The sequence below is a fragment of the Convolutriloba macropyga genome, chromosome 8, assembly GCF_964194025.1.
Source record: "Convolutriloba macropyga chromosome 8, txConMacr16.3, whole genome shotgun sequence".
NCBI classification, from domain to species: Eukaryota; Metazoa; Xenacoelomorpha; order Acoela; family Convolutidae; genus Convolutriloba; species Convolutriloba macropyga.
Window position 1 is genome coordinate 33773304 of NC_134475.1, and position 22258 is coordinate 33795561.

At 37.0% G+C, this 22258-nt stretch overlaps 1 protein-coding gene across 1 annotated transcript; it reads right to left on the reverse strand.

Moving 5' to 3' along the window:
- Nucleotides 1-5798: 5798 nt before the first annotated feature.
- Nucleotides 5799-7682, reverse strand: LOC142344092 (uncharacterized). The gene is made up of 3 exons (XM_075395578.1): nucleotides 7071-7682; nucleotides 6650-6815; nucleotides 5799-6225 (listed from the first exon to the last, which is right to left on the reverse strand). The coding sequence occupies exons 1-3, from the start codon at nucleotides 7295-7297 to the stop codon at nucleotides 6040-6042; spliced, it is 579 nt and encodes a 192-aa protein (XP_075251693.1). The 5' UTR covers nucleotides 7298-7682; the 3' UTR covers nucleotides 5799-6039.
- Between the last annotated feature and the right edge of the window lie 14576 nt (nucleotides 7683-22258).

The following is a 22258-nucleotide window of genomic DNA, read 5'->3' on the forward strand; positions in this document are numbered from 1 at the left end:
CCGATATTTATTTAGAAAATGCATAACATATTTTCGATATATTACGATTTTCCCTTGCCAGAAAAAGAATTAGATAGTTTCTTTAATAACTTCTCCCTGGATACCTAACCAGACGTTTGATTAATTAGACTTAGTGTAAGACAACTATCTATTAAAGAAACTATCTATCGGAACAAGTACCTAAAAAAATTTCAGAAAATAACTGTTTTTTGCTAATTTAAACCGATATTTATTTAGAAAATGCATAACATATTTTCGATATATTACGATTTTCCCTTGCCAGAAAAAGAATTACTCAATATTTTAGAACGATTGCGTCTTCAACAGCCGCGAACAGCAATAGCAGGACCAGTTTGGGTCTCATTGTTGTCTCGGCAACATTTGAAACATTTTCTGGTTTCATAGGAAGATTCATAAGAGGATTATGAGTAAAGATCCTGGTTTTTAGACTCAGACAAATTGTTTTTGTAAATTCTTTCTTAATTCTTGAGTTTTGCCAGCATTTGATGTTCTTTTTGTTGTCTTATACTAAGTCTAATTAATCAAACGTCTGGTTAGGTATCCAGGGAGAAGTTATTAAAGAAACTATCTAATGCTTTCAGTTGATACATTCATAATAGGTATGATAAGGTTGAGTCGATCATCATCTAAAATTCATCATCTATTTTTGATATAATAAAATTTTTGTCAATTTGGCTATTTCGGTATCATTTGTAGCTTTTTTCGAAACAGCAAGACCAGTTTTAGTCTAGTTGTCAGATTTTATAGTTCAAAAATTATTCAGATTGTGATGGAGTAACGTTTATATATTTTTTTAAATAGTTGTGCAGTTTTTTTTGTTAGTTACAGTCTACATTAATTTCTAATCCAGTCTCAACTATTGAAAATTCAAAATGAAGTTTGAAGTGAGCTCAATGAATATACATGGCATCTTCGCCATTAAGCATATGTTACTTTGGCTTCAACAAAGTTTAAATAAACTTGTTTGTATTTTTTCAAAAACTTTGTTTGAGTTATACTCTAACACTTTTCAGATCTTTTTTGATTTTCGTCAAATCAGAGCGTAAACCAAGGATAACAGACTGAAAATTGCAAACTTCAGAAGCTTAAGAGCAGCACGTCTAAGAGTTCTCTACGACAATTCAAAGAAGTAGAAAAAATTGAATGAAAACAGTGAGACAATGGGAGTACTGTTTCCTATGCAAAACTCAATGCGGACGAGCAATGATTGTTTGTACACCCAAAAAACAGGCCAAAATAGGATCGTCGCTAGTTGGTCCTAATTTAACAGAACGCAACCCTCTTCCCGTTTCACTGAGTATGGTTCTAAAACAATTTATTCACCGTACGCCATCACAATCTGGACCGAGTATACTTCATTGAAATATTACAGAATTTTAAGGATAATTTCATCATCTAACCTGTTGAATAATTCTCCACAACCTGCTTATCATCACTCCAAGAATAGAGAGGGTAATATTTCTAATCATCATCCATTGGAATCGTTAGTACAGGGGATAGTGAATACCGCTGAAAAAGTCGTATGACGCGAAATTACAATACAACTTTGTCGGAAATGTCCCGAAGTTCAATTTTAAAAATAAGAAGATCAATCCAAGAACACTATTGATTGTGGCTCCTAAATACTACGCTAGGTATATAGCTATTCATCAGCAGAACAAATATACTTTAGTTACATAACCAGTGAAAGAAACTAGTTTTTAGAATTTTTAATGAACAGTTTTGTCAAGATGCGTTCAAAAACTGTTGATCAATGTCATCACATGGCAACGTAAAACAACCCCGCTGACGCCGGCACGAGGGGAATTTTCTTGGCGGCGTTGCAGAAAAGTGGAGCAATTACAAAATAACACTTCATTGACTTCCTTTCGTTCCGATGCTAGCGAATTAGATGCCATAACGCTGAAGAATTTTCTTTTGAATTCGCAGTTCTTGCTGTCCTTCACTAGCTTCCTTGTATGACTTCGATCACTAAAAGCAATTCACCAGAGTGCAAGCGTACGCTAATATAATTTGGAAGCGATGGTTAAAAGGATTCCTCCCCCCTTGAAACTTTGTTGGAAATAGAAAACTCCATCCGATGAAACCATGAAAACTAGTTTGGATAACCGATAGCGACACCCCATGTGGCTGTTATCCAGTCGCTCCGTTTTAAATTTACGTTATGGTAACGACGGCATCGTATGATCCGCTGAAGTCCAAACACCAACCGGCTGAATGATTCTTCTTATTGTTAATTCAATCTCCGTTTCTGAATCATTTCTTTTAGGGCCTGCGGATTTGCTGATGCAAACGCGCTTAAGTATACGAAAAGACTATATTGCTAGAGCGCTTCCACAGATTGTTCAAAACCAAGGTTTAACCTAGAGGTCGCGGTTTGAGCATCGTTGGAACCAATTCATTTTTTTTACTATATTTTGAGAATCTAGAGGTCTTACTACGTGCATTTAGACCGATTGAGACCTGAAAAGAGCATCGAATACGTCTGGCTGATGACATTGCTAGTTGTCTGATGCAGAAAAGCTTGCGTTTGTCTGTCTCTTATAAGTCGTATCGGCCTTATAAGATTTTTGAATTAATATTTTACGTTATGAAATACAAAATATTTAGATTTCCTCTACCGAAACAGGATTTCGCGTTTTTATTTAACCCTGTTCCGATAAGCTTCTGGCATCAAACATTGAGTTTTGAAATCTAATGGGTTTCCTGGTTCAAGATTATTAGTTTTTCATCAGATTTGAATATTATCGCAACGAAAGCTGACGGATAGCTTGAGTTGGCAGAAATTGAAAGCTTGTCTTAAATTGGAGCGAGCCAGACCCAAAAATGAACACTAATCAGTCCAAGGATACTGATGCTTAAAAAGTGAAGAATCAAGAACTTGTCAAGTAACACTGATTTTACCTACTAAGCAATGCAGTAATGTGCATGAGAAGGTTGAATATTAATTTTGTCTATATTAGAGTTGCAGACATGCTAATGATTCGACGTTCATTTCATTGCTGCTCCTAAGTTCTTTTTTAATACAAATACCGAATTCCAAAGTTTGTTTTCAAATTGCAATATCAAGTTGCTATTTTTTCCATGAATTTGCTTTACTAAAACATGTTTTATCCGTTAATTTGCATTTTGTCACTTTATATGTTTCGCTAGACTACAGTTTTAGACCTGGACTCATGAAAGTATGTGAAAGCTCTTTTAGGGATTATTGGACGTTAATGATGACCTAGCCTAGTTTGTCGAGTTCCCCTGCGAAAGTGTTTTAATGAGGTGAGAAAAAACTATTTAGTCAATTTTGGCTATCCTTGGTGTGTTCATGGGTGAAGTAAGTTTTTCCTAGGTTTCATCTAAAATACAATAAATAATTAAGCTTTTTTGCTTTTTTGGAAAGGAAGAAGCCAAACAACAACGCTACGATGCAAAATAACAGGGTAACCCAATATAAAATACTTTAAGAAAGTAGGTAAAACAACTCGATGTCAAATGATTTTTATCAGATAAAAGGAGGTATGGTAATGTTTTGATCCCCGTAATCCGTATTATTGACATAATTATTTACCAAATAAAGATAAGACTTCCAAAGTTCACATTTTGTTCGAAATTAACTGATGTATGAAACAAAATTTGCTTTAGACTGGAATCCTTTAACGAATAAAAAATGCCATATAACAGCGCCGCCATTAACAAGATTACGAGACAAGACAAACAACAAAATTATGTAACAACAACCAGCCGAAAATATAAACAAACTGAAGTTAAAACAAAGTCAAATCACATCGGATAAAAGCTAAGCTAAAAACAATTAACTGTTATTTCACTAGAAAAAGATATTGTACCAGTCATTACTGAGATAAAGTAACTTGTAGACAGAATACAAAAAGGGAAAAGTTTTTAAAATTTTGTTTGTGTTTTGAAGAAGTTTAAAATCAAAGTCATGAAACCATTAGCTATTCATCAAAATCAGTAAATACGCTCTTGTACATTTCAATATAAAACCACTAAGACCTGTAACTACCCAGATGATGTGATAAGACTGCATAACAGAGGACAAATGCAGGCGAAGGTCAAAAATTTAATTAATTTTTGCGAGAAAAGTGTGTCAATGCTGCTATAACATAATCTGTTCACTGAAAACATTTCAGACGTTCAATTGTGTCTTCTTTCAAAATTATTAAATTGACATATATGATTTTAATTGTCATTAACAAGATAATGTCAAAACAGAACAAAGGAGAACCTCAAAATTGGGTAAGTGTCCAAAAATCGGGAAAAAGTGTAATGAAACGTATTGTATCACAACCAAAGAAAACATTACGCAAAACTGTAAGTCAATTCAAATTTGAAATCAAAGGAAAGAAGATACAACCTTTTTGCGAGACTAGTTTAGTAATACTTTACCAGAAAGAGTTAAAAAAGTGGCAAAGCTAAAGAATTTAATGTTTTTTTGAAAAATGACAACGGTAAGTTTTCAACAAAAATTCCACATTTCTTTTATTGAAAGTCCTTAGGAAATCCATTGAACATGTTATTAGTGAAGTTATTTTTGGATAAAAATCAACGATTAAACGAAACCTGAAATTGCTAATGAAGCCCGTTCATTAAAAGCACGCCATTGTTCCAGTTATCAATTACTATCGTTTTTGGCTAATAAAAATAAACGATTAAACAAACGCTTAACTTGCTATTGCTGCTGGTCCATTACAAGCACGTCATTTTTCCAGTTAATAGATAATTGGACAAAAACGGCATATCGAAAGTCATTGACGTTTTTTGGATGTTTACCGAGTTAAATTAGCACAGATTTGCAGAATTTTGATTCCAGAACAATCTTATAGGAACCGGATTCGGAATCAATCCTTTTTGGAGTTTGATAAGTTTTGTGTCAGCAGTTTTGAGGTGTTTCCAGCAAAGTGGGCTAAGGTAGCATAATTTGCGGCATTTTTTGATGAAAAAACGCTGATTTTTGAAGAATTGAACCAAATTTCAGCCGAAAATTCATATCAATCAATTCAGTAGTGCTCCTCTGTCGTTGGAGGCAAAATCATTAACACTCATATTAACAATTTAACGATTTTTTTAAAAATCAGACTTGATGAAAACTTGAGCACAAATACTGAAAATTTAAACAAAAAGAACGGGATCAGTCGAATACTCACAAAACTTTTAATCTCGAAAAATCTCTTCTACGCTGGACGGGCTTTTTAATGATAACACTCACAACTCTCTACAATAATTATACTTCTTTGCCAAAATTGACTGAACAAAACAACCCAGTGAGGCACAATCCCCCCACTAAGGTGGATCGGAAAATTAATCAATTGGAGGTACTGGTTAAGCTGTCATGTTATTACATAGAAATAAACCTGACATATAAACTGCAACGATTGTCACCCAGTTAGGTTTCCAGTTTTGTAAATAGCTGCTGACTATGTTAACAATGTTTGAAAATTTAGGGAGAAAACTGAGAAAACTCTCTCGACCCATGACTCGACCACAGCTGCTCACGATATGCATAGTTCAATTTTTAGCTGAGCAAAAAAACTATCTTTACCTGTTGGTTCAAAAAAAAATTAGCACGATAATCTGAGTAAAAAAAGTCTAGCATGGCAAAATTGGATCGAACTTTGTGGCGTTGAAATCAGGCGAAAAATGTTATGTCCAACAGAATTTCAGGCATTAATTTGAGTCGAGCTATATTTTGATACACAATTTGGGCCAATCATTTTTTGGAATTTGCCACCAGTAGAGTTCTGAATCTTGGTATTGTGATTAAAGAAGAAATTAGGAAAAATTGATTTTTCTAGAGCTATCATAAAAAAAATAACTTTTTCACGACAATGTCATTCTGTTCTAAGATCATTCACATATAACAACAATTAATCTAAAGAAATAAGAGTTTAAATATCTATCGATTGCATTTCTGACAAAGTTTCTAACATTTTTGCATCACTTCAAATTGTGCTCTGTTCAGTATTGACTCTCCAACTAGCTGTGTATATATAAAATGAGATGGTATGATTAGTAGTATCTCTGTCGCGCAGTCTTCCTGAACTGTTTCACCATTCTGGACAGTTCAGTCATTCCCTCAATGATTCCCTCCCCACTGGGGGCACAGCATCCCTGTACGTGCCACGATCTGTCCTTGAGAGAGTGCATCTTCATCCTCTCTGTCACTTCCGAGACACTTCTGCTCATTGGAAGGTCCTAAAACAACAACAACAACAACCCATTAGCCAACCAAACGCTTTACTGGGAAGAACTTTATTGTACGAGAATCGTGGGTCATTATATAGTAAGTCCCATAAAGTTGCAACGCAAACGAACGTTCGAAAAACTTTCAACATACAAAAGAACAACAAAGTACTCATCTTGTGCATGTATTAAATTTGAACTTTGACCTTTGAAACGTTCGATAGCATTGCAACTTTGTGGGACTGACTATATAAGGATCAGATAGAGGATTTTATGCAACCCTCAAACTCCACTTTTTCATCACTAGTTAGTATTTTTGCGCTAACTGATTGCAGTTAAATACGACTTAGAGAGGTAGATGTTGCAGCTGCCCATAGCTCTTCTGAACACTTGTGCTGGGGGGGGGGGGTTATTTTGATAGAGTATATTAGTTTACCTGTTTGTTGGCCAGTAGGAGTACAGGGACATTTCGCATTCTGTCGTCACTGAGGATGGAGGTGAGTTCGTCGAGTGCCTCTGAGAACCTGTCAGGGTCATTACTGTCCACAATGTATATGAGCCCATCTGAGTTGTGGAAGTAGTGCTGCCACAAGGGACGAAGTCTAATCACAAACAACAACAAAATTATGAACAATATTCACACTCTTAATTTGCTCAATAATAGTCTTTTGCTCAAAAACCATATTGCCAATTGGCCATATTTTCACTTTGTCAAATTTGACTTACCAGAAACGACAGCGTGGAAAACTTTTGAATGAGTATATTTTAAGAAATATATATTAAAAATGTAATGTGAAAATTCAAGTCAAGTCAAGCTTGTAGACAAAGCTAAGAAACATTTTGAAGAGAATACTCACCTCTGCTGACCACCAACATCCCAGACTGTGAAAGAGAGTCCGTTTCCCAATTCAACTGTCTCGACATTGAAGCCAATGGTGGGAATTGTAGTGACCTGTTCATTCAACTTCAACTTGTACAGAATTGTAGTTTTCCCAGCTGCATCCAAACCCAACATCAGGATACGCGAGGGTTCCTTACCCCACGAATTGTAAAGTTCAAACAACTTAGAAGCAAAAATTCCCATCGTAGCAATCAAAAGCAGCCAATTTATTCAATAGACCCAGTAACTTGAGCGAATTTTGCGTGAGTTTTAGCAAGTTTGTGGAGTGACGTAACTTGAGCTGGTTTCTAACTAGATTTCAAGCTGACACGCTATTAGGTGAAACCGAATTAGGCTAGAGAATTAAATTGTTGGCTTTAAAGTACCTATCGTTCGAGACTTTGACTAAGTTGCTAAATTAATATGTATAATTTGAGATCAAATAATCATCGATCTTGGTAAAGTTTGTCAAGGAAAATGAGCTGGGTTTTCAGCCTTGAATGTTTGGAATTGACGTAACGAAATTTGGCAATAGAGATTTTGGCGTTAATATTATTTGATATTTGAATACTAAAGTGACAAATCATTTTGAACTAGAGCTTTTATACTGTTTTGAGACTAACGTGAAAAATGCCACGGTGGAGCCTTTTTGCTGTTCAAATTGTGTTGTGCGTTTTGATTGTATACAAACCACACATTCAAATACACGCACAAATGGAATAGTATACCGAGTATAGTCACAAAGCAGTGCAGTACACATTCTGCTCGTTACTTTTTTGAGCGATGCAAAAAATCAAATATTCTATTTTTGATGTAATAATTTGCCGGCAGCGAATAAGATTGCCACAAACAAATCAAGGTCTAACAATTAACTTTTATTTTTTATTATTATTTAACTTTTATTATTAACCTACAATAATCTTTACTATTAGTCTGTGAGCCCTAATAGCTCGTGTTTTCTCCTTCCTCGATCTTCACCCCAGATTACAATAAGCAACTCTATAAGGCGGAGTGCAGAGTAATAGAACGAATTTGATAGCCCAAAAGAAGACCCCTTTTGCGGAGAATATTGAATAGTCATGTTTCTGATACCAATAGACCTAAACGCATACCGCTGACTTGAGACGAATGAGTGCGAAAACATTAATTAATGTTCACAATTTCTCTTTTCCCTTACACTAAGCTCTCGGGCGGATGCTTTTCCCCAAAATAAGGGGAAACAGGTGAAAAGTGTAAAAAAAATTACACCCCTCTTTCTCCCGTTAATTAAGGGTAGAATAGTGTAATTATAAGAATTAATTTTACTTTGTGCTATGTAATTTGTGCACATGTTACTTTTACTTTGTGCATTAACCATTGCGCCAACTAGTACTACCATTAGACGTTTCAATTTGGTTATACGGGTAAATGCATAAGAGTGTAAATTTTTTGGCAGTCCACCCTAAATTACACCCTTTGCAAAAAGTGTAGAACGAATTGAGAAAAGAGTGTATAATATAACCCCGTATATAATCATCCCTCAGTCATGTAACCCAGCAATTTATTCAAAATAGTCTCTAGTACACTCTTTTCAGATCAAAGTAATTTAGAAAACGTCTTGAACGATAAAAACAATGCCCCTAAAACATTTGTGCTCTTGACTTGTAATGATTTTCGAGCAATTATCTAATATATTTTTCTCACCTCTTCTACTCAATTTCAAAATGATCCGAACTTTCGAGCATCTTTTCTATAATATTCTACATATGTATATACTACAGTCTATATATTCTACATAATTCTACCCTTCCAGTACATTTAATCACTTAATTTTAGCTTTCCGTGCATGTCTTCTACACATTAAATATTTTCTTAGTTATTTATCACATTTTCCTTCATTGCTGACCTATTTTTGCCGCCTGTCCTTCAATAATTCCAAAATCAAACGTCAGCTCGTTGCAGAGAAAGCAAAAATACAATTTTTGCAATACTTCTGAATTGCAGAAATGTGAAAAAGAATGAGCTTGACTTTTTGTGAGAAAGTGTGAAGTTTATCGAAGTTATAATTTTTGACTTATTTTGTTGTGGAAAACTGTTAAAATTTTTATTCTAAATTTGAACGAGTGGTACAAGGAAAGCTGAGTTTGTTCCATTTCAGGCAATTGGAAATGTTAATGCTATGTAAAATATTTTTTCTGGAAACATATCTATAAAATGTTTTGAAAGTGCGGAACATAATCCTTCTAAAACGTGGATTTTGTTTGCGTGAACTGTGGAATAATGTACTCAATTTGGACAAAAAATCTTTCGGAGATATTCTGAAACCATTTTTGTTAATTCAAATCGCAACCTAAATTCAGTTTATAAATCACGTATTTATCATGAATGACATCACAGCAAACTATTGCTAATTTTGATTTTCACAGACTGTACAGGTGAAAAGGATTATCTCAATCAACTGATTAAAAAAAGAAACGAAATAATCAACTTAACTAAGGGTTAACTGGAATAAAAATGGATCAAAATAGCCTCTGATGAATATTAACATTGTATTGGTCTCCTTATATGGATGTCTACATTGATACACACCAGAGGTGCTAGAACAAAAGGAACTTTAAGAATTTCCAGATGTTTCTTTATTTCAGAAGAGTAAGTGTTGCTCGATTTTTTCATCCAGGGTTGTCTCAGATCTGGTCAACTTCTTGCGAAATGAGTCAGAAAACTTTTACATGCTCAGCTTGAACTTTAAAAACCCGGTTCGGGTTTCCCATCAAGAATGTTTACTTTAAACAGTGGACTCATTAACTTGAAAAAATTTTATTACGATCACATCACTTGTTCACAAGCGTATAATTGATTTAGATGTATAAAATGAATGAAAAAGAATCAGAAAGTTTAGATCATCAAAGGTGTCGTATGAATTCCATCTGCATCCACAATTCGTTTTGATAGAAAAACGAGAGTCCTTTTTTTGTTTGCTCATAGGTTAGAATTTGGTGATTTATAGTTCTGAATCCTCTGTTAGTTGAGGCTATATTCACTGCATCGTCCAGGACTCGTCTGTATTTCTGTAAAGGTCCATCACTGTTTTCTTGCAGAACACTCTTGTTGAATCCTTTGCTGCTGAACTTAGTTTTGTTCGTTACTGCATTACAGCAACAGTACGTTTTGCTACATTAACATAGTATTTCAGTACATCGGAATTCCTCTTTGAATAATCCAGGCTCACGCTTGTCATGTTTAATATGTTTATCGCAACAAGTTCTTGGAAAAAAATTACTTGTACTATTAGCATAAAAAAAATCTGTACAGTCATTACTTCTCATCTCATTCCAAATACTCCTCATTTCTGGTTTAATGCATTCATAGAGATTTTCATGAGCCAGTGCCAGATACAAAGAATCAGTGTCCATTTCAAGCTCCTCGAATTTCTGAACATCACTTGTCAAAGAACTTGTAGTAGAGCTCCAGCATTCTCAGTTTTGCATACTGTAAGATAAAGAATCCAACAATTATTGGATCACGATGCTCAACAGTGCTTTTCACAAACTCAACCTCATATATATCTGTCGAAACGTTGTTCAATCTTCTAAAAAGACGGTTTTTAATAGCTTTAAGATAAAGAGTTTCTGTGTGTCGACTTCGATCCATAATCTGATAACCATACGAGCTGTTTCCAAGTAATTTCATAGTTTCAGCAACAACGCTAGAGTCCGGATTCTCATCACCTTCTCGTCTTGCATCAACGACAGATTGTACGAAACCGTTGAAACATTTTTGTGGGGTATACTCAATGAATCTCTGGATTTTGAAACAACGTAGACCCTGCTTCAAATGAAACTTTAGCAATGGTGTTATAACTATTCCATTGTTTAATTTGTAACTCGAAATTAAAATTCGTTGTGGTTTAAGCAATAACGCGTTTTTTTTCAGCATATTCCAGCATGAATTTTCCTATATTCTCTCTTCCAACATCAAAGTTTTTGAAAATTGGAGGAAAGTTTGCAAATCGTTCACGAAGCTCTTCAGGAACTTCTAAATCACATTGTACATATCCGAAAAAATTATCTTCCTCTATCCTCGTCAACAGTTTTTCACTACTCAAGGGTAATTTGTAGAGGAAATTTTTTCTAACATGGTTCCTCAACATGGAGTTCGCCTGAACAAGATCCCACCATTCACACTCTCTCATCTCTATGACTTTATATCCTTTCTTTTCTAGGTAAAGCTTTCGTAACTTATCGGATTCACGTTTCCGGATACCAAACTCAAATTCATCCTCCCTAAGATTTGGTTGTGTTTCCGTACAGGGACAGAAATGGTTGAAGCATCCAAGGGCTTCAAAAATTGTTTGGCAGTGACCACAAAAGCCATCCACAGTAAAAGAATCAATTTTTTTCTGTTTTCCAGTCGTATAGAAGCTCTCAATAGTGAATTCGGATCTGGTTGCTTGATAGAAAGACATTACCATGTTTTCAAACTTCCTGATTTTGTTTTGGCGAGCTTTGAACTTTTGAAGATCGCTATCAAACTCCCATCTAGTGTAGAGTCCAGCTGGCATCGCTTGGCACATGAAGAAGGGGTACAATTGGCTAGCATCTATTCCAACTATTGCTTTACAGATATTGTTTGACCTCCGGATGAATGTTTTCTCTACAACAGCTTTCCTCGTAAACACTATTGATGGACCAACAGTCATTTCACTTCGTATTTTCTCATGCAAGTCTTTGTCAGCTGCGATGAAAGGGTAAAACTTTCTATCAGTTGATTTATGAAGATCAGTGTACACCCAAGATGAAGGGCAGTGTACACCCAAGCTTTAACATATCAATTTTCTTAACGTGATAAAATTTCATCATTTTCTTCATTGCTTGCAAAGTTGGTACAACCTCTTTGTTGTTATACCAGCGAAGGAAATCGCGAAAAGTTTTCATTTTCTCCATCTTCCACAACTTTTCAAGGAGAGCATAATTCTCTTTTCCAGATAAAGGTTTCTCTTTCAAACCCAGTTCTCGGAGAACATCTAATTCTTCGTTTCCAGATTCCATCATTTTCTTGAACTGACAGAAGTCCTTCTCCAAAGGATTTAGATTTTTCAGTTTGATGAAGAAGGAATCATAGGGTGGAAGATGATTGCAGTCAAGTTTCGTCGACGAATCGAACCATTCATATGGAAAATATCCTTTTGTCTCCTCAGATTGGTATGCTTTTAGAAAGAATCCAGTGATGTTGCTCCACCAAGAAAATATCGAGAAACTGAATATCACCGAATTTGAAAGAAATAAATTGATTTGCCTTTTTGATTACCGTAGGTTGAATAGCTCTATCGTTAAGGAGATGGGGAATAATATACGCTTTGATTAAATTTAGGTCATATTTTCCACTGTTGAATCGAAAAACTGGTAGAGTGTCAACATAATTGTTGAAATGACGCTGGAGATCAAGGAGTTGCTTTTGCTGGATTCGTAAAAAAATTTTAGCTGCATTACTATCATCTGTTTTACTACTGATGTTTGGTTGAGTTTCGGAAATAATTTGCTGTCTGGAGGAAACATCACTCAACCTAGTTTTGATCTCTGCTTCCACCGCCAGGAAATTGGGTTTCAAGTCCGCTTTGTTTTTTGCTGCTAACGTTTCCAGTTGAGCTACAAAGGATATGATAAGACGATTAGGATCGTTTTCACATAAGAAAACTGGTTCGTCCAACAAATTTGAAGAGATTGATACCGATACAGGTACATGAGTAACAATCCATGATGTTGTCAGTGTGTTATTGGCTTCCACTGATTGAACACATATGCTTCGAAGTCGAAGACGACAAAACTTCTGAAGAGTGTATAATCCTCTGGATAAGTGATTGAGAAGTTGTCAAGCTTCTCAAATAGTGTTTCCCGCAACGAATAAGCACCCCGCAGATAGATATTCTTCACTCGTTCTTTGCAAGTTTTCAAATGCCGGTTGAAATGACCTGAATGGTTGAAAAACACATCACAGCTGGGACAACGAAACTTCTTGAAGAATTTGTTGATATCATTAACATAACAGATATGATTGTTATATCGAAGCAGTTTAATGTTTTCATCATATCGTTCAACGCTGCGTCGTACAAGTTCAGCGATAATTTCACCATCTTCAATGTCAAAATCATAGATGAAAATGTTTTGTTTGATTTGTTCTTCAGTTATTGGAATTTGATCAAAGGAAACACCTGTGAAGTTTTCAGGGTCGCAGCCATTTGCAGTAAAAAAATTGTGAAAAATTTTTATTGCCTGTAGTTCAACATCTACTGATCCAAATAAATGAATAGCAATTGCACGGAACAATCACAAATTATCGTTATACGGTTCATCGTGTCCATTTGAAAGCAGGCAATTTACTTCAGGGTTCCTTAATAATGGCTCTGGAAGAGGCGAATCAGTGCAACCTATAGGTATATTCGTAAGAAGCGCTGCAAAGACAGTAACATTTGTAATTACTGTGAATCGCCATTTTGAGTTTTGGCGTTCCTGTGTACATGTTTCAATCAAGTCAAGTTTCTCAATTTCGTTCTGGATGTTTAATAAATCGTTTCTATTGCTTAGCAGAAAAGCTCGGTCCAGCAGTAGATTATTTTCATATGGATAAAAATATCGGTAATCGTTTGTCTCTATATTTTGCAACAGAAACCCCAAAGCTAGGTTAATTTTTGCAGCACAGGTGAGGTTTGCAAAAACTTCATTGAGTTTTTCGTTGATCTCTTTGGTGTCCAAATTCGATAAACTGAAGTTGAAAACTTCCTGTCTGCCATGCTCAGCATGCATATCGTCAACTAAATGCTGACAAGCTGCCAGTTCTTCTTTCAATGATTCGCTATCGTTATCAATTTTCTCCATAATCTCACGAACACGGTTTGTGCGTGATGACCCAACTTTCGTGCTAGCTTGATGTGCTTTTTTGAGATGCAGTTGAAGTGAGTAGAAACTTGGGAACTGTTTTTGACAGACAACACATTTGTTCAGTGTATTACGAACTTTTGCTCCGTGAGCCTTCGCAATATGGTATATTGTAAAAATTCTGCAGCATTTTTTGTCGCAAAATTACAATTCTTTTTACAGTAAAGAGTGCCCATCATACATGTCGTCCTGTGGCGAGCAATATTGATCTTTACAACAGATTTTCCACATTTTTCACAGTTGACGGACAGGTTTCGATCTTTTGCAGGCATTTTGTTATAACTGGGTAAGTTTAACTATGGAATGAACAAATAGATGTTTTATTCTTGTCGGAAGGTATTGACAACTGAGTCCTAGAATATGAATAAACAAATGTCTCTCAAGTTCTGCAGAAATTCAAGGTGTATTCATGACTACATGCGAGCAATAAAGTTGAAATATTTATTTATGTTACTAAAAATAGATTTTATTTCGAGTCGTCAAACAATCACAGCAAAGTTTGCAGAACTTCGGAAAATTGCGACAGCCTTTATTGATGCACAAAACTTCTGTAAATTACCACAACTCTGATTTGTTTACTTAATGTCTAGACAAAATTTATTCAAAAGCAATGAAAACAACACAAAGTTTTCCCCAGATTAAAGATTGTGGAACTTCGGGAAAATGTGACAGCTCTGATTTGTTTAGGGAGCTTCAGAAAAACCAGACAGCCTCGGTTTGTTTACTTAATGTCTAGACAGAATTTGTTTAATAGCAATAAAAATAACAACAATGTAAAAAATTTTCGTCTTCGAACGACCTTGAAATTTTATTTACACCGTGTTATCAACTCAAACCCAATAATTCATAGAGGTAATTCACTGTTTACTCACTCAGTTTAGTCTCTTACTATGGTTGAGGCTATGTACGAAAACAGTCCTGAATACTTCAAAAAATTTCAAAAACGATTCAAATACACTATTTGTGACACAGAACCAAAACCTCAAGATTCTGGAATAGAAAATTATGCGTACGGTTATCATTCGTCTTCGACTGTTACCGATGGTAGTCCGTTTGGTTCCAGTCATTGGCATATTATTTTTGAAGATACAGATCCGGAAGATAAAATTGTTTTTTCTCCGTATGCTTTTGCAACGATACCTTGCCTTGTGACTTGTTTTAAAATCCTTATTTTGCCTACGGAGAAAAATTTTGTTACTCATGGTGCTTGTCGTACTTTACTATTTTGTTGTGGTGATTCGCGTTGCGAGTATGCAGACGGAATGTTTATGAGTGATTCGCGGAGCGAGATCTACTTTAACTTTTGTTTCGCTTACTTGCGGAGCGGGAGAACAAGAGGCAGTTTTGCAAACTGAATTGAATTGCATAAATTGAGAGGAATGAATTAAACAGATTGGAGCCACTCGGGCACAACGTGAATACGTGATCAGACATGTCTGATCACGAAGCGGGAAACTATCAGACAACGGAATGAAATGATAAGGTAAACAAATTGAACAAATTAATGAAGGTGAAAGTAATTGAACTAATTTAAGGCATCAAATAAATTTTACTGCAATGATTAAATAAAATGAATAAGTATACCATCAGGTATCACATACCCTTTGCAGCAAGAAGAAAAATTGTAATATACAATTTTTCAAGTATAATTAATAATAACAATATTTACAAATTAATACAAGGTCCCCGGTTAAATAGATAATATCAATATATTTGCTGGTTATCATAACTAAAAATACGATGATTAATACAATATAAAATGTCTTTCAAGATTTTTGAGTTTAAATGGTCCAATCTTCATTTTCCTGATCCTGTTCTTCTGCATCGAGAGCAGTCATAGATCTAGCCAACGTCGGGGTGTCCGTTTCTAGCAAAGGTACATTTCGTACCGCGGGAGGCGAGACGGAACCAATCTGTGGTGACACGTTTTGCTCTTCTGGTTGTATGTCCAAAATTTGTTGCACCGATTCGACAACGGTGACAGGTGGTGCAAAATTTTCAACATCACCCGCTCGTCGGGGTCGTTTAGGCGGTGGTAGAATATCTGATCCTGGGGGTGACGTTTCAAAACCGTAATATGATGGGCTTCGCCTATTACGGTCAGAAGATCGTTTTGAAGATGATGTTGCGGGTGGATCAGTGGGCGCATTTGTGGTCGGTTCACTGATCTCGAGTGGTGGTTGGACGTTTCGGATTGCAGCGAAGTTTGGCAATTTTGGGACGCGCCCCCGCATCGCGCGAGAAATGTTTGAGCGCTGTGAAGAGACTCCGCTGCCCGGCTCTCTCTTCCTATGCTTCATCTTTTTATCACCCTTTTGCTTTCGGGTGAACTCCTTAATGTGGCTGTGGATCAGCTCTTCAACGATCTTCTCCCCAGCACGTGGCCCGCGTCTGTCGGCATATACTTTTAATGGAGTCTGTCTCTCCTGATGAGTGCCGAATTTGGCAATATCGCTATTGCGGACGGTAACGATTTGTTTGCCCGGCTCCTTGATGGTCGATGTAGTCGGGCTTACTTTTAAGATGTGCGATCCTGGGGCGAGAACTTCGTAGAGGCCTTCAAGTTTCTTCTTGGATCGTCTTTTGCCGTGGATTTTGCGAGCCAAGTTTAGCTCTACCGATCTTTCTTTTAGGGGAATGGGGCGGATTGCTTTCGTTTTTAGAAATCTGGATTCGCCATCCGTGCTCGCTCTCTCTCTCTCTTGCATTTGCTTCCGTTGTGGCGCGTGTCATGCCCTTTTCAACTTCTATGTCGCTTCTGTATCAACTTATCCATTTGTCATCGGGCAATATTTCCTCCGGCATCACTGTTTCTTCGTCTAAATAGTGATGTATGATACCCTTATACGACAAATTCATCAAATTCGGTTTAGTTGCAATCACGCTTAGCGGGGTATTAGGTTTTCTCCCAAAATGTGCTTCGAAGGGCGAGATCTTTGTTGTTCTTTGTTTACATATTCGCAATTGGTGAATGATTATCTTTAATGCATGCTTTACATGAAAGGCGTGTGCAGCTAATTTCTCTTCTTTGATACATGCGAGTCTATTCTTAATTGTTTGAATTAATCGTTCCACCAACCCAATAGCACGGTGATCATTTACAGGCGCTTCAATAATTTCAATGTTGTTTTTATTGCAAAAAGTCTTTACTTGATGTCCAACTAAACATTTAGCTTGGTCTAAACGAAAAGATCTTGGAATTCCGTGAGTTTCGATGTACATGTCCAAAAGTTTTAGAACATTTGGTCCGTTAGCTTTTTCATACATATATGCAGTTGGATATTTAGAAAAACGATCAATTGCTGCCAAAAAATATACTTCATTGTTCTTTTCATCAAAAATTGGTCCCCCAAAATCAATTTGAATTTCCTGATTAGGTTCAACACATGGTATATGAGGAGTAAATTGCTTAGCGGGAATTATGGATTTTAGATTCTTACCAATTGCTGTGCACGGTTTGCACTCAGTGGCCTTGACTATTAGTTCCCGATGCATGTAAGGCCACCAGCAATGTGTTGCCATACAAATCATGCCCCATGTACCTGGATGACTGGCATGAATATCATCTGTGAGTGCTTCGCGAAGTACGTTGGGGATGGCTACCTTCGCATCTATGCATACGCACCCCGAGCGCACGTGAAGGTCCCTCCAGTATGAATGTATGTACGGGTTGATGGCTTTTAATCGAGCTTCGTTATTTGTCAGTATACAATCCCTGACTTCTTTTAAGACGGCATCTTTACTAGTGAGAGAAGCGATGAGCGTTTTACTGAATATCTTTGATACTATGTAATCAAACGTGGGGACGTGCGGGCTCGGCGTTAACGGGGTACTAGCATTTGAAGAATTGGTAGGGGATGTTGGGGTTATGTTGTGTGCCATGCTTGTTGTCGGCGGAATACTAATGTTTTGCGGGCGTTGATTTGCTGAGCGGGGTGTAGAGGTTGAAGTTGATCGCGTACTCGCGGTGCGCGTGACGTTTTCTATAGTTGATGGTTGATCCGCTGCGCGGGATGTATCATTGAATCGCACTCTGGTTATTCTTTTCTTTGACGGCATACTGTTGGCTATTAAATTGATATCTTTAATTATGGGTGATGTTTTAGTTGAGTTTTTGAGAGTAGAAGAATGCAACTGAATTCTAGATCGACAAGGGGCAAAAAGCACTGATTTGAATTCTGGGTGGTGACTTTTTGAGTTATTTTCGGAATGTGATTCGATTGGCGGGATTTGTAATTGAGTAATTTGATGCTTGTGCTGCGCGCATGCCACTTTATTCCTAATTTGGATTAATTGTTTGTTATTACTGGTATTTTGCAGAGCGAGAGGAGTGCTAAGTGGATTTTGAGACGCGAGTGGTGCATATTTTAAATTGTTTAATTGGTAACTACTATTTGAGGTATGATTTCGCGGAGCGAGTGAATGGCTAAGTACATGTTCGCGTACTCGCGTAGCGCGTGTGCTAATTGAATTTATTGAGCTATTAAAGGACTCAAATTTAGGTGTAAATTCGTGTGCGGAGATATGTGTCTCAATTTAAGGTGTGTTTTGCAGATCGAGTGTATGATTTGTTAGTAACTGGTGTAAACGTGATGTGGGGTGTTCCGTTTTTAATTCTAATGTGTTAATTGAGTTCGAGATTAGTTTCAACTTTGCGACTATAAATTCTTCATCGTATGTGGAGACCTTTTTAGCTTTTTGAGAAGGATTGCGAGAAATAAATTCTACTAAGCCCATTTTGGCCCCAGGAAGGTGTTCAATATCAAATTGAAAAGCGAGAAGACGATCTACCCATCGGGTTAATCTACTGTTGTAGGATTTATTAGATCGGTGTTCTTTCATAATTGAGAGAAGTGCTCTGTGATCAGTAATTACTTTAAATTGTTTTCCATACAGATAATTTTTGAAATATTCTGTGGACCAGACTACACCCAAAAGTTCAAGTTCGTTCACGCTATAGTGCTCCTCACATGAGTTTAAAAATCTAGACGCGAACGCAATCGGTTTCCACCCATCTACAGTTAGTTGTTCGAGTGCCGCACCAAGACCTGACTGAGATGCGTCGCATTTCACGCGTGTTTCGAGTTGCGGGTTGTAGTGACTATTAGCAGTAGCGTTCGCTATGCGGGTTTTTATTTCTTGGAAACAATTTTCATGTTCAGTCGTCCAAATGAATTTGGAAGACTTTCTCAATAGAAGACGAAGGGGGTGGCTTATTTGGGCTAAATTTGGGATGAATTTCCCAATATAATGAACGGATCCCAGAAATGAACGGAGTTTCTTTAATGTTTTCGGTGCATCGAGAGCCAAAATTGCCGCAGTCTTAGATTCGAGAGGCGAGATACCCTCTTGTGATATATGATACCCAAGCCAGTCAATTTCTAATATTCCAAAGTGACATTTAGGTAAATTTATCCTAAGGTTTTCATCATCTAAACGTTGTAGACACTTCATGACGTAATTTTTGTGATTATTCAGAGACCCTTTGCTAACAATTAGGATATCATCCAAAAAGCAATATGTATTTTCCAATCCAATTAAAGTATAATCCATAGCTTTTTGGAATTCAGCTGGCATGTCTGTAAGTCCATAAAATCCTGTTTGAAATCTATACGTGCCAGTCATATCACCACTAATTATGTTAAAGTTGCAATGATTAGCTGTATTAACATCTAAATTCAATTGACTGTAAGCGTATTTCAGATCGATCGTAGAAAAATAAGTTGTGTTTCGCGAGGCGGGAGCGCTTATTTGTTGAGAAATTGATTCAATGAGTGTATCAATATTCGGCATTTGATATTTGTTTTTGTGGATAGCTTTATTCAAAACTTTTGAATCCAATGCAAGCTTTATTGTTTGGTCTTTTTTAACAGTCACCACAATAGGTGAAATGAAATAATTATCTGGGCAACTCGACAGTTTTATGATATCTATGATGTCTAGCTTGGAAGTTCTTGTGAAACTTAGATTTTGCTACATGACTTTTTGATCGTCCGATGCGTGATACCAACCCAGGAAATTTTGTGGCTATTTGCTCTTTAAATTCCGAGGACGCAATGTTATTGACAGAATTACCTTTTGGAAGTGTTGATTGCGTTACTGCAAGCCCAAGTTGGTCGAACAAATCACGACCAATTAAGGACTTTAAACCGTCAGCAACAACAGTGAAGATTGCTGTGTTGCATACCCATCCTTTGCTTGTGATCGGAGCATGGATTTTTCCCAGTACCTGTATTGGCTCGTTAAAGAAGTTTCGTAGTTGTGCTGGTGATGATTCGTGGATCCAGAAAGCGCGGGGGCTGTTCTGAACTACTTGCGACGCGAGTGAATGATGCAATATACTGCATGCACCCCCAGAGTCCACGAGTAGAGTTGTATTAATGTTTCCAATCTTGAGTGGCATATTGAGGGGTTCAACTTTCTCTACTGTGGAATCAATCATTGCAACTGTGTTGTCCTCTTCGCCGCTGCTGTAATCAGATTCATAGAGTTTTGGTGGTTGAACAAAGTTTACTGAGTCCTCTGGATATGGATCTTCTTCCACTACCCGAACCATCTTTTTCTTGGGATCTTGTGGTTTTGGGTTGATGGTCCCTTGTTGTTTGCGGCAGACTTTCGCAAAGTGGTTTAATAATCCGCAATTGTTGCACGTCTTTCCTTTTGCGATGCATTTTTCGCGATGATTTGGGAGCCAAACTCCACCACAATTGGAACAGTTGAGTGTTGATCTATTATTCTGTCTTGCAGCATTGTTATTGTTTTTCTGCCAATACGGTCTTCGTGGACTGTTGTTGAACTGTACGGCATTTACGTTCGCCGGGACAACAATTTTGTTATGTTGTTGAATTTGGTGTTGATTTCGCATTCCGAGTTCCATGTTGATTGCCAATTCCAATGCTTGACGCGGTTCCACAGTTTGTTTTAGTAGCTCTTTTTGAATCTCAGGGTCGCTCAGGTTTGTGATGAACACATCGCGTATCAGAGTTTCTTCTTTGTTCTCAAAGTCGCAGTTTTCTGCCAGTTCTTTTAATTTACCGTAGAAGTGTTCGACAGTTTCCCCCAAGAGTTGTTTTGTGATCAGAAAAACTTGTCTATCAAATGGTATGTTACGCGGGCGGATGAATGCCTCTTCTACGATTTTCCAGAAATTAAGAGTTGATAGTGTATCTATCATAATATGCGGGTTCTTACAATTCAAGATACGGCGTCCCTCTATTCCAATACTCAAGTAGAGAAAAGATACTGCTTTTCGGTCCGCCAACGACCACGGTTTGTCACCACACATTATGCCTATCTCGATGAGTCTTTGGCATTTGTTTTGCCAATTCATTTTTTGTTGCGCGTTGCGCGCGTTCCTTTCCCTCTCTGATTGTGCAGATGCACCCACAATCGTCTCTTCATAGATGGGTTCCAAGGGTAGCTCCACCATTTCAGGCTTCGGGCCGAGTAGCGTGTCCAAGATGATATTCTCTTTGGCTAAGAGCGCTAATTTGTATTGAACTCTCCACTTCTCCCAGCGAAGTGGTGGGTCCGGTGTCGGTTTGTCCCAGAAGGGGTCGATTCCAAGAGCTGTTCTTTTCGTTGCTGACTGCGCCATGTCGTACTTTACTATTTTGCTGTGGTAATTCGCGTTGCGAGTATGCAGACGGAATGTTTATGAGTGATTCGCGGAGCGGGATCTACTTTAACTTTTGTTTCGCTTACTTTCGGAGCGGGAGAACAAGAGGCAGTTTTTCAAACTGAATTGCATTGCATAAATTGAGAGGAATGAATTAAACAGATTGGAGCCACTTGGGCACAACGTGAATACGTGATCAGACATGTCTGATCACGAAGCGGGAAACTATCAGACAACGGAATGAAATGATATGTTAAACAAATTGAACAAATTAATGAAGGTGAAAGTAATTGAACTAATTTAAGGCATCAAATAAATTTTACTGCAATGATTAAATAAAATGAATAAGTATACCATCAGGTATCACAGTGCTATTGTCTCTCGCTTACATGTTCCTGCGGAGTACTTGTCAAAGGTCAATCATGTTTCAAACAACAAAACTAGGAAACAACTTCCTCTGCCTAACCCTGTGAAAAGACTCTCAACCATTACTACTACCACTTCTAACAAATGTGCTTCTACTATCCCCGATGTTACTGTAAAACGTTTTTGTCAACTAATGCTTGGTGAACATTCTTCTTCTCTCTATCAGATTATGGATATACTTTTAAGTGGGCAGGGAAGTTTTGTACGTGA